General features: G+C 44.5%; 1 protein-coding gene across 2 annotated transcripts in view; it reads left to right on the top strand.

The window, feature by feature from the left end:
- SPG11 (SPG11 vesicle trafficking associated, spatacsin) overlaps positions 1-16,155 on the top strand; it is a 103,566-nt gene extending 87,411 nt beyond the window's left edge. For both annotated transcript variants that reach the window (XM_063925491.1, XM_063925490.1), the window contains 2 exons: positions 11,554-11,705; positions 15,551-16,155. In XM_063925491.1, the coding sequence (XP_063781561.1) occupies positions 11,554-11,705; positions 15,551-15,731 (333 nt within the window). In that variant the 3' untranslated portion in view covers positions 15,732-16,155. The remainder of the gene's footprint in view (positions 1-11,553; positions 11,706-15,550) is intronic.
- The last annotated feature ends 936 nt before the right edge of the window (positions 16,156-17,091 follow it).

The following is a 17,091-nucleotide window of genomic DNA, read 5'->3' as shown; positions in this document are numbered from 1 at the left end:
AGGTAAATGAGGCCGACCTGTAGTCGCGAAACCAATTATCCTGCAGGACATTAGGGTCCCCCGACCTCCAGTGGGTCTCCTGTAACATTGCTATGTCTGGCCGTAAGCGTTTAAGGTATTGTAATATCTTTCTACGCTTGATCGGGGTATTAAAACCTTCTACGTTCCAAGAGAGGAACTTTAGGGTTGACTTAGTCACCGAGGATACAGCCATGTCAGATTAAAACCTAACCAATACCCGTCCTAATGGACACATAAAACATTAAAGAAATAACCCGTGTGGTTCCCCCCCATCCCAGCGAGTAGGGAGACCCAACTATAAATAAGAAAGACAATCCTGTACCATACGGTCAGTAATAAAAACTGTCGTAAACAATTTTTTGCAACATGTCCATTTTCCAGAAAACATTTTTGAACCCAAAACGGAGGTCTGAAGGACACACCATAAATCATGAACATAAATTCAATTAGATGGAAGAGAAGAGGGGGAAGAGGGGATGGGAGTAGGAGAAGGATGAGAGGGTAAAGGAGAAAGGGTTGAACTACCCAGGAGCAGTTCGTTTCAAAAGTATGCAATGCAGCAATATTCATAGCAGTGAAATAACTTGTAATTAACCATACATTACCAAACATGGTATCAATTGAAGAGATGGATTATACCTCAAGTCCATGAGGACCATGAGGAATTTCAACATTAGTCCTCGTCTCTGGAGGTAGGCGAGGATGGACATCGTAGTGATTCTGCGAAGGTCTTGGCCGCAGGTACGTTTTCCCATTATGTTGAGCACGAAGTTTTGCCGGATAAAGCAGGGCGAAACGGACACCCGCTTCGAACAGAATTTTACAAGCAGGGGAGAACTCCCTTCGTCTCATGGCCACATTGTATGAAAAGTCTTGGAGCAGGAGTAGCTTATCACCGTGATAGTCAAGGCTTTGCGGTACGCTTCCATCACCTTGACCTTATTCGTATAGTTGAGGAATTTGAATATGACTAGACGGGGTCTGCGGCGGTCTGCTTGAAAGTCAGGGCCAATACGATGTGCTCGTTCAATCTTTATGGAGTCATCATCCATCTGACAGCCCAGTGCAGTCGGTAGCCAGGTGGAGACCAGGGCTAACCGTTCTCTAGGCTTAACAGATTCTGGTAGGTCGATCATACGGAGGTTATTTCGACAATTACGATTTTCTAAGTCCTCAAGCTTCTCTTGCATCGCAGAGATGGCGGACGCTTGAGAATCGACGGCGGAACGGGCAGCAGTTAGATCATCTTCCAGATTCGAGATACGTTGTTCGGCCTCATCTAGCCGGGAGCCATGTTCCTTTAGTTGTGTCATGGTGGAATCTATGGCGTCTTTTAATCCAGAAAGTTTCTTGTCCAACAGTGGTGAGAGTATATCAGAGATTTCCTGCGCTCTGGCCACCGCGTCCAATGTGTATCTAGAAGGATGTATCGCGCCATTCAGAACATCAGTGTTAGGTGAGGAGGGCGGAGAGTTAGCGTGTGCGGCGGCTGAGGCCCTGGTGTCCTTGGTCTTTGCCGGCGCAGTTCCACGACCGCCTCGTTGGGTCTTCGCCACATATTTATCCTTGGTAATAAAAGGAAAGGTGTCACGTTACAGTAAAGAAGTAGGTGGTATCAGATATCCTGCCCTGCAGGGAGTAGTGAATCAGTTGAGTTATGAGCACACAGTCACAGCAGATAATAGTGGAGCACTGTGGAATAGAATAGAATATTTTCTGGCAGCGTCAGCGCACAGCAACCCCAGAAGATGGGCGAGAATCAGCGGTCCCTCCTCTCTCCCCGCTGGTGAAAGTGCCGGCGCAGGTGGGAGGCGTCCACTCTGAGCCAGGGACTGTAGGATCAGAAGTATATTTCTACCCTCTTTGACTGAGGGGAGCAGGTTAGGAGAGCTGCTGTGATGATTTATATATATATATATATATATATATATAGGGCCTGTGAACTTTGAGGGCCACTAGGCTAGGACTCAGGCAGCAGGACAGAGGAGGTCATGCAGGATGCAGCCAGCGGTATCTGAGAGCAAGCTGCGGCAGCCTAAATATAGTATGAGCCCAGCTGAGGGATCAGGCAACGGCAGAGGCTGCAGACGGAGCGGGGGGGCCTGCACGGCGCTCTCCCCCATCTTCCAGCGGCGTCCTGTCTCGGAGATCACAGCTCCGGTCTGTTGCCTAGCAACGTCCTCCACCGCGAGCCGGAGCACAGGGGTGTGTGGAGCCGCCCGCGCCGCTCGTCCCAGGCAGCAGGTAGGATGGGGAAGGAGGGGAGCAGGGCGCCCGGCCACACACAAAATGGCGGCCGCGGGCAGCAGACGCCACAGCTGGCGTACGAAATCCGGGGAAGGAGGCGGTGGGGAGCCGGGGTGATGGTGCCCTCTTTCCCACCTCTATCTCCGCCAGGCCCGGGGGTGTTTCAAGGGTCTGGGGCGCAGTGTAAATCCCACTAGCAGGCTGTAAATCAGCAGGGGGACGGAGAGCTCAGATTAAAATGCAGCCAGCCTTAGGTCCGCCCACCGGAAGTCTCAGTAGTCAACTTCTTATTGGTTAGGACAGTTTCCAATGTGCAGTCACTGTAGAGCAATCATATTTACCAGATACACTGAATGTGTCCCTAGGTTGCATCAGCCTTGGGAAGAGTCCATTTGTAGTTGCAGGGATGAACCGGATTGATGCTGAAGTGTGAAGTTCCAATGATGAATAATGTCCAAATAGTGGCCAATGGTTGACAAAGTCCCAATAGATGTGGGATGTAGAGTGGGATCCGGGTAGGTCTTCAGTAGTGGGCTCAACGCGTTTCACTGGCAACAATAAGATCAAGCTTCCTCAGGAGCATCAATTTGGTGTGTACTGGGATGTCTATATATACCCCTTCTATTAGCATGATAATGAACACCTGTCTAGGTACCATAAGGTAATGAAGCAAACCGTCTAAAAATAATATAAAAAACACATTACAAACATCATAAGATTCCCCTTGATCAATGGGGTAAGGTTTGTTATAAAAACGAGCATTAGAACAATATTATAAAGCATAAAATCAATTTATTGCAACCGATCATGTGACTGAATCGGGTCACGTGATCGGAACTAATTCACAATCCCATTGGTCCTTTTAGTAAATAAGGCTATGTGACATGTAACTCCGGTCACGTGGTGCCGCCCACCAATTACAATTGGAGGGTTCGGGGCACATGTTCCGAATGCTCCAGTCACGTGACACAACCTCCAGGACCGAGGTCTATGTTAAACCTCTGATCTCCGGTCACGTGCTGTTACCCACGTGACCACGACCCGCACTGTGTCCATTGGATGTTTCGGGGCACATGGACCGGGGGCACGTCCTAGGGGGTGTGCGGAAGTGTCTACTTCCTACACACCAGTTGTTTATCAACATATTTATCTAACTATCATTGGACCTTTTGAGTCCTGGTTTTATTATTAAATATTTTAATCCATTTAGTCTGTTTGCGCTCTCTGTGTGTCCTTTTTTTTTTAAACGTTTTACAAGGGTGCTGATACCCTGTTATTGGAGAGCAGCATTCAGCAAATCAGCAAAGGCTCATTAAGGCGCTTTTTCTTTTCTGGTGTTTATCAACATAACTGGTTACCATGGAAATTTACTAATTTCTTTAAATCCAAAATAACCCAATTTTCTCCTCAGATTAGATACAGTTTAAAAAAGCGTAAATAAAGCAATACACATTACTCATCATTTAATACATTTTGTCATGAGAGGAAATATACAAAAGAATCTAAAGAATATATATATATATATGGGGTTTTTAACTGCAGCTGATTGGCTCTTTACACCGGGGAATGAGGTACACACTAAACTGGCTAGGTCCCATGTTATTTAATATAGATTCCGTATTGGAGTGAATTAATTCAGAATTTACTTGGATTTGACAGACTGGATGTCTTTATTCTGTCTAAGAGAGTTCCGATATGCGTTCCAGCTTTACTTCCGTCTTTGTGACACGTGCGTTTCACAGACAGGAAGTGCGGCTTGTTGCCTAGTTACGCACGTCACTGCGGTCCGTCTGTACTCAGCAGCTGTGGACGGGGAATGTCCGCTATTAGTGTTTACAACGGACGGGCTTTGCCCACTTGTGTCACATGGAGCCTGGCCGCTAAGTATAAGTGTGTCCTGCATTACCCCTTCTTGGTTGGGAAATTTTGGTATTTATTTTGTACTGATTGCTTTAGATGTTAGTTTGTATAATTATGTCGCATTTGATATGAGGTCATATTAGGGGCGTGTTTAGCGCCAAATTCTAATTGATCACTGGTGTATATAGAGCCTGTCAGGCATAACCCAGCTTACTGCTGGATATCCGGGTAGACCCTGTGTTTGGTCTTATGTTCTGATGGAATTATTACATACTGCCTCCTGAGGAAGGCCCTCTGTGGGCCGAAAGCGCTTGAGGACATATCAAGGAATACCATTCGAGTGTATTGTGTAACGTATAAATAAATTCACCTTTTTGCATCTTTATGAATTCTGGAGAGTGCCTCTACTGTCTGTTCTATAATTTGAATGCCTTTGCATTCTGGAGTGATCACCCCAGTCGTTGTCTCCTTTGAAGATGTGAGTGCGACCATTTTTTGGATATATATGGATTCGGTTTTTTCTATAAAACTGGTTTCTGGTTGGACACCCATCACCTGATTTTTTTCTCATTTTCAAGTTTACCTGTTGGGATATCTTGAGCCGTATGAGTGGGCTCTACGGCAGTTATCTCTTTCCCCAATTTTAACAATTTTAATTATGTTTATGGTCTAATTTTGCTTTTTTTGATGTTTTGTGTATTTATATACACTTTTTTTGTAGGTGTCGGTCAGAAGATTCAGTGTCGTCCCATAGTATGCTCAGGCTCTTTGCTTTGAGATATGTGATTGTATTTTGTCTGTAAAAGATCTAGGTGTTTTGGGGCTATACTTCAGAGTCTAGTCCCCTTAGCCACCATATGTTGTTAGGTTATTGAGAATGACCCAATCAGGTACTCCTTCTTTTGATGAAGGCCTCCTCTTAGCAGCTGAAAATCAAGTAGTTTCATTAACAGATGATGACGCAGAAAAAGTGTATTTTGATCACCTTGAATTTAAATCATTACCTGCTGAGAAGTCCATTGATTTATTCCATAGAATTACTCGTTTGAAACGTCGGGAGGTTGAGCTTACGCTCCATGGCCAGTTCCTTTCAGAATATCACCGCTCCAAAAAAATACCACGAGGATTTCGGGTGAGCAATACTCCCACCATTGGTAGAACCAACGCTGCTTTTTGCACCAAATGGTGTGGAGTATTAAATAAGTGCTCACTCGATCTCATCTTATTAGTTATTGAAGAGGTTGGTTTGGAGTTGGTGAAAATTCGTGAAGAAATTGTCAAATTTGAAAAAACCCATCACCAGACTTTGAAATCGGATAAAACCGATACCTGGTGTGAAAAGATTCAAACACAGGTTGATACGTTTAAAGACGAATTGGTAACATTTAAAAGGAAAAAGCTACAGGCGGTGAATCATGACTATGCTACCCATCAGGTATACAGATGGTTAACGGGTGGAACAGGTAATTCTAGACGGTTTAGACAAAATAGACCTTTCCGTAATAGATACCAACCGGGTGCAGACTCATCGACATCCCACTCAGCTTCAGATTCAGATTCCCTGGGATCTAGACCTCCAAGTGGTTTTTTAGGCAGAGGCAGACCGGTGGCGGCAGCAAAAAACCGAGTAGAAATAGAAGACCCCACCCAAGAAGAGGCGGTTTTAAAGAGAAGCGGGAGAAGGAAGAAAGTTTAACCAATATTTTTAATCTCTCTGATTATAATCTCACTACTAATGAGACCTCCCTCTTGGCTCTCGGTTTATCTTTTGTGCCAACAGCCAGACATGATGACTTTAACCTGGCAGTCGACCAATATAAATTTGGCCGGAAGCTAAGGTTGAGAGAGTTTTTCAGTGACAAAACAGGGAATCTTGAGATAGGGACAACTAGATCTGCTGTTCTGAAGAAACCTAGTAGCTTTGATCCACCGACCTGTAGCGCTAGCATACGGACGTTCCTGAGAATGACTGAGAACGATTTCAATAACATGCCTGATAGAACATTTGGGAATCTGACGCCTGAGCAACGCAAGGCTCTGAATGATCTACGTAACAATGATAGTATCGTCATCAGGCCCGCCGATAAAGGTGGGGCCGTAGTCATTCAGAATTTTCAGAGCTATGATGCTGAGGTCAGGCGCCAGTTATCCGATGTGAATACTTATACTAAATGTGATACCAATCCGATGCCATTTATTAAAAAGAAGGTTGACTCTCTGGTTGATAGATCGGTCAGCCAGGGGTGGCTGACTGAACAGATATCCCTTTTTTTGAAGGTTGAACAGCCCATCTGTCCTATACTATACACTCTACCCAAGATTCATAAGTCCTTGATCAGCCCCCCGGGAAGGCCGATTATATCAGCCAGAGGGTCTCTCTTACAACCATTAGCGATGTTTGTAGACTCTTTTTTACAGGAACTGACCCCATTTATCCCTAGCTACTTAAAAGACACTGGGGATTTCCTTATTAAAATCATGGAACTTGGTGACCTAGACGAAGGAACTCTGTTGGCGACACTTGATGTGTCATCATTATATACTATAATTCCCCATGATCTGGGTCTTGAAGCAGTAAGGGAGCTACTTATTACAGTAGGGACTTTGTCAATCCCCATTGAGGGGTTATTGGAATTCTTGGAATTGATTTTGCTGAATAATCATTTCATGTACCAAAATGATTATTTCATACAGTGCTCAGGAACTGCTATGGGTTCCAATGTGGCCCCTATCTATGCAGGCATTTTTATGCATCAATATGAGATGATTAATATCTTACCTACATATGGCAGTAAAATCATTTATTATAAGCGTTTTATAGACGATATATTTATGCTATGGGACGGCACTGAGTTTGAATTTAACTGTATGTTGGAACACTTAAACAGTTTAGAATCCACAGTACGCTTCACTGGTCAGATTAGTGGGGATTCTATCAATTTTTTGGACCTCACAATCTTTCGTAAGGGGAATAAATTAGGAACCACCCTATTCAGAAAGGAGACGGATCGGAATACGATCTTACACGCAACAAGTAACCACCCACCGGCATTAAAATCAAGCTTACCCATCTCCCAGTTCATGCGGGTATTGAGGAACAATACTGATCCAGTAAAAGCTGAAACACAGATTCTGGAGATGAAGAGCCGCTTTTTGGAAAGGGGGTACAAAAAGAGTACTATTGATACCTGCTTGATGAGGGCACGAACAAAATGCATAAGGTCTGCACCACCGAAGGAGGCACGTATGATATACGTTACACAATTTGATGGTAAATCCACCAACATTGGATCATCATTAAGACGACATTGGCCAATATTGAAGTCTGACCCTAAATTAAAGGGACTGTTTGAACAACCGCCCATGATGGCATACAGACGTGGCCGTAGTCTGAAACAGCTCCTCATGCACCCAGCGAAGCGACTCACCAAGGAAGAAAGTGGTTGGCTGCAACCACAAAAGAAGGGTTGTGTAAAATGTCTTGGATGCGTGACATGTCGTTCCATGTTGGCTGGAGATAAATTTCCGCATCCCCGAAGTGGGAAAATGATTAATATTAGATTTCGGCTGCATTGCCGACTCGATCATGTAATTTACATGCTCCTCTGCCCTTGTGGCCTCCCCTATGTGGGAATGACCACATGCACCTTTAGGGAGAGGATGGCGAACCATCGGAGTTCAATTCACAAGGCATTGTTGACAGGACAGACTGACAAACCGGTGGCCCAACATTTCCTAACATTAGGACATCAAGTGGCGTCCTTGAAGTGCCGGATCATTGACTGGGTTCCGGTTCCTAAGAGGGGTGGGGATCGATCACTCCTATTAAAGAAGTTGGAAGCGAGGTGGATCCACAGACTGGGTTCAGTGTCCCCCTATGGACTTAATGAATCTAACCCTCTTAATTTTTTTCTACGTTGACTATGGTGGATATAGATTGTGCAATAGCACTTTTGATACATATCTTCCCGTATAGATGTTTGTTTTAAAAAAATATCTTTGATTAGGGGTAGTGATATGCTCTGACCGACACCTATAGGTATATGTATATACATATGTAGGAATTTTTATTGTCTGGATATGTGGTGATTATGATATTTTATAGCTAAGGCTGTTTCTTTTGTTTTTTTTGATTTAATATTGGTCGACTGGGGTTACCCACTAATTGGATCATAAGATTTTCTTCATCTTTGTATGAAGAGGTATCCTATTTATTTATTTATATATCAAGTTTTGCATAGAGATAATACAGCAATAGTGGGTACCCATTGTATGGTCTGATCAATACTAAATTCTTTTGTGTATTTTTTGTATATTCCCTTATGGTTTGTATATTGTGTGTTTATTATCTTTAACTTTGGGGTTTTTAACTGCAGCTGATTGGCTCTTTACACCGGGGAATGAGGTACACACTAAACTGGCTAGGTCCCATGTTATTTAATATAGATTCCGTATTGGAGTGAATTAATTCAGAATTTACTTGGATTTGACAGACTGGATGTCTTTATTCTGTCTAAGAGAGTTCCGATATGCGTTCCAGCTTTACTTCCGTCTTTGTGACACGTGCGTTTCACAGACAGGAAGTGCGGCTTGTTGCCTAGTTACGCACGTCACTGCGGTCCGTCTGTACTCAGCAGCTGTGGACGGGGAATGTCCGCTATTAGTGTTTACAACGGACGGGCTTTGCCCACTTGTGTCACATGGAGCCTGGCCGCTAAGTATAAGTGTGTCCTGCATTACCCCTTCTTGGTTGGGAAATTTTGGTATTTATTTTGTACTGATTGCTTTAGATGTTAGTTTGTATAATTATGTCGCATTTGATATGAGGTCATATTAGGGGCGTGTTTAGCGCCAAATTCTAATTGATCACTGGTGTATATAGAGCCTGTCAGGCATAACCCAGCTTACTGCTGGATATCCGGGTAGACCCTGTGTTTGGTCTTATGTTCTGATGGAATTATTACATACTGCCTCCTGAGGAAGGCCCTCTGTGGGCCGAAAGCGCTTGAGGACATATCAAGGAATACCATTCGAGTGTATTGTGTAACGTATAAATAAATTCACCTTTTTGCATCTTTATGAATTCTGGAGAGTGCCTCTACTGTCTGTTCTATAATTTGAATGCCTTTGCATTCTGGAGTGATCACCCCAGTCGTTGTCTCCTTTGAAGATGTGAGTGCGACCATTTTTTGGATATATATATATATATATATATATATACACACACACCATATTCCATAAATAGGTATATATAGATAGATAGATAGATAGATATATAGATATATATATATATATATATATATATATGTAGAGGTAAAAAGATGTAGAAGGTAATACATTCTAAATTGGTCTATATGTATATAATTATATTGAGAGTTATCAGATTTATAATTACTATCCCATTTCTTGTATATATGAAGATTAAAAATAAAGTATTAGTAAATGACAGAGGTAGCAGAATAGGAAGATATTGCTATATATACTCAGATGGGTAAATACAAGCATGTACACGCATACAGACACTATACTTACTGACAACATAGATTTTAAACGCCCTCTTCCTCCGTAGACGGAATCTGACCTACCGCCACAGTAACAATGTCTTAAATGGAACTTGGAAACCACCACCGTATCTTCTGGAAGCATTTGAGTATGGAGATTTGCTAGATAAAGGAGCTCTGCTTTATACCATCATCTAAACCAGGGATGGGGAACCTTCGGCCCTCCAGCTGTTGTTGAACTACACATACCAGCATGCCTTGCTACAGTTTTGCTATTTGGCCATGCTAAAACTGTTGCAGGACATGCTGGGATGTGTAGTTCAACAACAGCTGGAGGGCCGAAGGTTCCCCATCCCTGTTCTAAGCCATCCAGCAAAAACAGGAGCAAATAATCTAACAGGCATATGTCTTCCAGGCTCTGTTACTGTATTTGCAAAAACGGATTTTCTGGGTTTATTCATTGGTCCAACCACACTATAAGAGAACCCCTATTATCCTGGCTTCAACATTGACATCATTAATGCCAATTGCTGTAATTTCTGATGGTAAATTATCAGTTCCGATCTTTAAGTAAAACCTACTGACCAACTGAGAATGCCTATATAACATGACTTTCTTGGCTAGTCTGTTGATTCTAAGAGCACTTGGACCCCTTCATGTATTACCATTTTGTGAATCCCCAGGTAGTATTGTCTCAAAAACAAAAACAGGTATACTCGAAAATGACATGGAACCACCATAGTCTCCTGCGGATCACTGGTACTTGAGCAGGACTCCAGTTTGTGGTTCAACTGAGATACCATCAGGTTGTAGTTGACCTTCCACCATTGATAAGAACACAACGCACATTGTCAAACATTATGTTCTGACAATGGCAAAGTTATGCTGATTTCTTTCATTGTATATTACTTTGTGCCTCACTGATGGTATCTGAGTCAGTAGGCCATATAGTAGTGAAATTATTTATAAAAGTACACTAGGTGGCCTAATAAGCATGTCCTGTTCTGTGCACAAAACCTGAGTATCCAGCAGGATGAGGATATGGCAGAGGGAGGTGTTCAGCGCTTTAGAACATTTACAGTACTAATGTCTTAAAGGAGACTTCCCAGGGTCCAATGTTTCTGATAGGATGAGTGGAAAACATAATGTACAGTTAGAGACTCCTATGCCACAGCTAGTCCCTGAGCGTCCAGTGTGGTAGCAGGGAACCACTCTGATCAGTTCCTGGCCCCTTGATTGTATATGAAAGGGCATCCTGTAATATATTTGGCATGATAGTTTCTGCTAAATCCGATTAATAGGTTTCTTTCTAGCCGGGCAGTACTACCTGTGGTAGCAGGGGGTACAGTTTCTTCATCTCCTTTAGAATTGCGAAGTTCCCTGTGCTGGGCTAACGCTGCAGGTTGTCCCCTGTAGGTTTCTATAACAAGGGTTGATCAATAGCAGAAGCTTCAGTAAAGCGGAGGAAGTGATCTGTGTGCTTCATGCACTTGGTGGCATTTTGCTATGTGGCGCACACACGTCTTGTTTAGCACCTGCTAATTAGAGCTTGCACTAGTTTAAAATAAAATATTGTTTTGGGCCCTATATCTGCATCAGTACTTAATTCTTAATTTACACTAAGACTTCTTTGGACCCCTTGTGTGACCAAGTATAATCTGTTATATCGACCCAAGAAATTGGTCCTCCTGATCCTCATTCTGCAAAATTGCTATTAATTATATCTATGTGTATCTTGTCCTCAATGCATGATTGACCATCAATTTAGCCAGTGCATTAATTGAATAACAGTATAGCAAATATCTGCTATTCTGTTATTAGACGCTTACTTTAAACTAGATTCTCGGACGTGATTTGTAACATTAAATGAGACTTTACTTATACCACTTAATTTTTCTCATCTCCATGTTGTCATCTCTAATAGGCAGTTATTGTTACTGAAGCATATGACGTGCAACCAGACTGGGCAGAGATCCTGTATACCAAAGTGATTGTTGGAAGTGATTTCCAGTATCTGGAAGAATTCAAGCAGCGCCAACTGCTCAGTAGTGGAGTGTTTGAACAATTATCTAACAAGTAAGAAACTGGTCCAAAAAGGTCAGGGAATAAAGAGAATTGGAGGGAGGGATGGACTACGAGCATATGGTGGGGAGAATAAGAAGTAGAGCACTGATGAGATGCTGTGTGGTGAGAGTAACAGAGGAGAACTGTAAGAAATCTAGAGTAACATTTAAATTCAACTTCCATACCATGCCTAAGTAACCTATGAATTTTCTGACTAGCACTTTCTTGAGTATAAACTTGATTATCTGCTTTCTGTTTGTACTGCTATGTGTAGTTCCTTTGATTATTATTATCCTTTATTTATATGGCGCCACAAGGGTTCCGCAGTGCCCAATTACAGAGTACATATGCACATAATCAAAACAGGAAAATAGTGACTTACAGTTGAAGACAATATAGGACAAATACAGGGTAACTAAGCATATCTACACCAGTAAACAACATAGAGATAAGTTCCAGGTGGCCAAAAAACTGCGGGATCTGGGCAGTTGAGGATTATTAAAGTAAGAAAAGCATAAGCACATGAGGGAAGAGGGCCCTACTTGTGAGGGGTTCAGTATGGTATGCCGGCGGTCGGGCTCCCGGCGCCGGGAGCCCGACCGCCGGCTTACAGCCAGTGTGGCGAGTGCAAATGAGCCCCTTGCGGGCTCGCTACGCTATTTTATTCTCCCTCCAGGGGGGTCGTGGACCCCCACGAGGGAGAATAAGTGTCGGTATGCCAGCTGTCGGGATCCCGGCGCCGGTATACTGTGCGCCGGGATCCCGTCAGTCGGCATACTGAAGACCACCCCTTGTGAGAGCTTACATTCTAAGGGGAGGGGTAGACAGACAGGGGTGACACAGATGGGGTACATAGAGAGCGTGGAACAGAGGGTTAGGATGAGATGTGGCTGGATTTGGTAAAGAAATGGGTCTTAAGAGCCCGTTTGAAGTTTTGTAGAGAGGTGGAGAGTCTGAGGGGGAGAGGTAAAGAATTCCAGAGAAAGGGAGCAGCACGTGAAAAATCTTGGAGATAGGAGTGGGAGGAAGTAATCAGAAGACAGGAGAGTCGGCGTGCATTAGCAGAGCGAAGAGGACGGGTGGGAGAGTAAAGGGAGATAAGGTCAGAGATGTAAATGGGAGAGGAGTGGGTGAGTGCTTTGTTAGTGAGTGTGAGAAGTTTGAATTGGATTCTGAAAGGGAAGGGAAGCCAGTGAAGGGCCTGTAGGAGAGGGGAGGTAGACGTAGTACGTTTGGTGAGGAAGATGAGCCGGGCGGCAGCATTGAGGATAGATTGGAATGGAGAGAGGTAATTGTCAGGGAGGCCAGTTAGGAGGAGATTACAGTAGTCCAGTCTGGAAATAATCAGTGAGTGAATAATGATCTTAGTGGCATCCTGGCTGAGAAAAGGTCTGATTCTGGAAATATTTTTTAGATGAAAACGGCAGGTTTGTGAGAGGTGCTGAATGTGTGGTTTGAAGGAGAGGGAGGAGTCAAGGATTACGCCAAGACAGCGTACTTGGGGGCTAGGGGAGATAGTCGTGCCATCAATGGATAATGAGATTGTGGGAGGTGAGGCTGTGTGGGAGGGTGGGAAGATGACCAGCTCAGTCTTAGACATGTTGAGTTTAAGAAAGCGCTGGGACATCCAGGGAGAGATAGCAGAAAGACAGTTTGAGGTACGAGTGAGGAGAGCCGTGGAGAGATCAGGGGAGGAGAGGTAGATTTAAGTGTCATCAGCATAGAGGTGGTATTGGAAGTTAAAAGAACTAATGAGTTCACCTAAAGAGGACATATAGAGAGAGAAAAGGAGAGGACCAAGAACAGAGCCTTGGGGGACACCAACAGTTAGTGGAAGTGGAGGGGAGGTAGCATCATGAGAGGAGACAGAGAAGGAACGATCAGAGAGGTAGGAGGACAGCCAAGGAGAGGGCAGTATCACGCAGACCAGGAGAGTGAAGTATTTGCAGAAGGAGAGGGTGTTCCACAGTGTCAAAAGCAGCAGAGAGGTCACGAAGAATAAGCAAAGAGTAGTGGCCCTTAGATTTGGCTGCATGGAGGTCATTGTATACTTTTGCGAGGGCAGTTTCAGTGCAGTGGAGAGAACGGAAACCAGACTGGAATGGGTCAAGCAGTGAGTGAGAGGAAAGAAAGGCAGTGAGGCGATTATAGACAATATGCTCATGAAGTTTGGAGGCAAAATGGAGGAGAGAGATGGGTCGATAGTTGGAGAGAGTGTTTGGATCCAGGGTAGGTTTTTTAAGAATAGGGGAGACAAGAGCATGCTTGAAGGCAGAAGGGATAGTGCCTGATGAGAGGGAGAGATTGAGAAGGTGGGCAGGATGGCAACAGGTAGAAGGATAGAGGTAGCAGAGGAGGTGGGAGGGGATAGGGTCAAGTGGGGAGCTTGTAGGGGGGGAGGAGCGGATGAGGGCCATGACTTCCTCGCCAGATACATGAGAGAAAGATGTCAGAGTTGGTAAGCGGGAAGGGGAGGGGTGGCAAGGGATGGGTGGTGGCTGGTTGCTGGTCTGGTGGCATGTGATGTCCTGACGTATGGAGTCAATCTTGCATGTGAAATAAGTGGCAAAGTCAAGCGCAGATAATGAGGAAGGGAGATGAGGTAGAGGTGGGCAGAGGAGGGAGTTAACAGTGGCAAAGAGGCGCCGGGGGTTGGAATACTGGGTAGAGATGAGGATTTTGAAGTATGATTGTTTAGCGAGGGAAAGGGCAGTACTTAAGGATGAGAGCATAAATTTGAAATGGTGGAAGTCTGCTTTAGAGCGTGATTTCCTCCACTGTCGCTCGGCAGTACGTGAGCATTTTTGAAGATATCTGGTGCATTTGGTGTGCCAGGGTTGAGGTGTTGATCTGCGAGGGTGAATAGTGGTTGGCGGAGCAACAGAGTGAAGGGCAGAAGTAAGAGATGCATTGCATAGGGATGTGGCTTGTTCAGGGCATGAGAGAGAGCAGACGAGAGAGAAGTGAGTCAAACAGGGAGGATAGGTATGAAGCCTCAATGTTACGCTTAGTGATGGTAGCTTTAGGAGGGAGAGATGGGGAAGCAGAGATAGATAAGCTGAAAGAGAGCAGGTGGTAGTCAGAGAGGAGAAAAGGGGAATTGGAGAAATCAGAAATATCACAGCGATGAGTGAAAACCAGATCCAGTGAGCTCCCGTTCACATGGGAGGGTGAGGTGGTCCACTGGGAGAGACCAAGTGAAGAGGTAAGGTTAAGGAGTTTATAGGCAGGTGATTTTGTGGGGTTATCGATAGGGATGTTGAAATCACCTAGAATAATGGAGGGAATGTCAGGAGAGAGGAAGTGAGGTAGCCAGGAAGCAAAGTTGTAGAGGAATTTGGAGGAAATGCCGGGTGGATGGTAAATGACAGCAACTCGAAGATTAGTAGGTTGGTAGAGGCGTATTGCATGGACCTCAAATGTAGAGAATGTAAGGGATGGTTCTGAAGGTATAATTTGGTATGTTTAGCTTGAGGGTAAAAGGATCCCAACACCACCCCCATGGCGACCCCCGGGTCGGGGTGTGTGTGAGAATGTGAGGCCCCCTGCAGAGAGAGCAGCAGGAGAAGTGGTGTCATGGGGAGTAATCCAGGTTTCTGTAATGGCCAGTAGGTGCAAGGAGTTGGAAATGAAAAGGTCATGAGTGGGGGGCCAGTTTAGTGCAAACAGATCTGGCATTCCAGAGTGCACAGGATAGGGGGTTCGAGTTTGTGGGAGAGATGTGAATGAGATTATCAGGATTGCTGTAGCATTGAGGTAGGAGTAATTTGGAAGTATGTATTTGATCCAGCACATTTGAACATGCACATTACAGTTACTAGGAGATTAGTAACAGATGATGTCTTGTGTGTTTTCAGGTGTCAGCTGAACCCTCCTGGAGCCACTGGACTAAATAATTTGAAACGTGTGATCTCTTATTGTGAGGACATTAATACCCGTTACAAACTGGCCCATGCAAACAAGTTTTATGACATCACCGATGTCTTGATGAGAGACTCCCAGACGCGCTGCTGTCTGACTGATATGCTTTTGCGATAAACTGGAAGCTGCTATGATATGCAAAGTTATAAAACAACTTGAGTTTCATGGAAGGACTGTAACACAGAAGCTAACATTTACTGTTTGTAAATGTCTAGCACGTTTCTTTGTCAGCGCAGTGAAACTACCAGCCAGAAACCTGCTGATAATTTCAGCTTCCTCTAGTGACATGACCAGCAAATATTAATTTTCCCAATAATCATTAATGAACTTGTTGAACATGAACAAGTTATGTTTACCAGGCCAAGCACACCGTGTAATCCCTCCTGGGACCATCTGCAGACACCCATCTTGTGATAATCGACAGACATGTTTGTCACTGGAGTGATACAGCCACTGAGCGCCACTTTATTACCATGCTTTGCACTAATGTTTTGTTTAGCAACTCCACAGCTGATTAAAAACATTACATTCATAATTGAAATTTGTAAATATGACATTGTTACAATTATTACAGAGAACGTTATGGCTGTTTGGTTGTTGTTCAACTACAAGTCGATGCTCGCACTGGTATTTGCCTAGGTCCAATTGAGTGCACCCAACAAGTTTTCGTATAGAGAATTAGGGAACCATGGGTATAGTGGAGCTGTGGAGTCCTGGCATCAAACCGATAGGCCTCCCTCTCCTCTACACCCTGCCCCCAGGCCAGACAGTTTTTTTAAGTTTGTGACTACAGAAGTGGGTACCACTTGTGAGAGGGGCTGCTTTTTTTCTGGTCCCCCAGACTTACTAGTTGTTGTTTTTTTTTTTATAACTTTTACTTCCGCTCCAACGACCCTTGCACTGGCGTCAGCAGAACTTTTACTGGGTCGGTGACTTCCGCAGTTCCAGCAATACACACTCCCAGAGCCACCCACAGCTGCATCCGTCAGGGGACAGGTAAGCACTTCTCTCTACTGGAAGGGAGCCACATCATTGCGGGCATACACTGTCAGTGTGGAGACCACCAACGGTGATGGTTGGCATCAGAACCGGGTGCCCACTCTGCACACTGGACCACCAGGACAGTTTGGAATGGGAACAGCACTAATAGCAGTGAAGGCCAGGTCCCTGGGGTCCACACCAGAGTGGAAGGCACGCTTCCCCTGATAGCCCTTTCCCCAATCCTGGGTGCGCTTGCTGCTTGCAGACAGCCCGCCGCAGGCAGACGACTCCTCTCTCTACACCAACATGGTGGGCAGCCAATTTAACAACTTGGTTGGCGCAGGTGTCCACATAAGCTCCAGTCTCCCAGAAGAGAAGACTCCCCGATTCAGCTCCTGTTTTTTCCTTGGCGCTTGTTGCTAATGTCTCAGTCTCATCAGATGTGGAATCTTCCTCAGTGACCTGAGGATTCTGCGTTTAATGTGGATGTCGAAGT

Source organism: Pseudophryne corroboree, chromosome 6 (assembly GCF_028390025.1).
Source record: "Pseudophryne corroboree isolate aPseCor3 chromosome 6, aPseCor3.hap2, whole genome shotgun sequence".
NCBI lineage: Eukaryota > Metazoa > Chordata > Amphibia > Anura > Myobatrachidae > Pseudophryne > Pseudophryne corroboree.
This window is presented reverse-complemented; position numbering and strand designations above follow the sequence as displayed.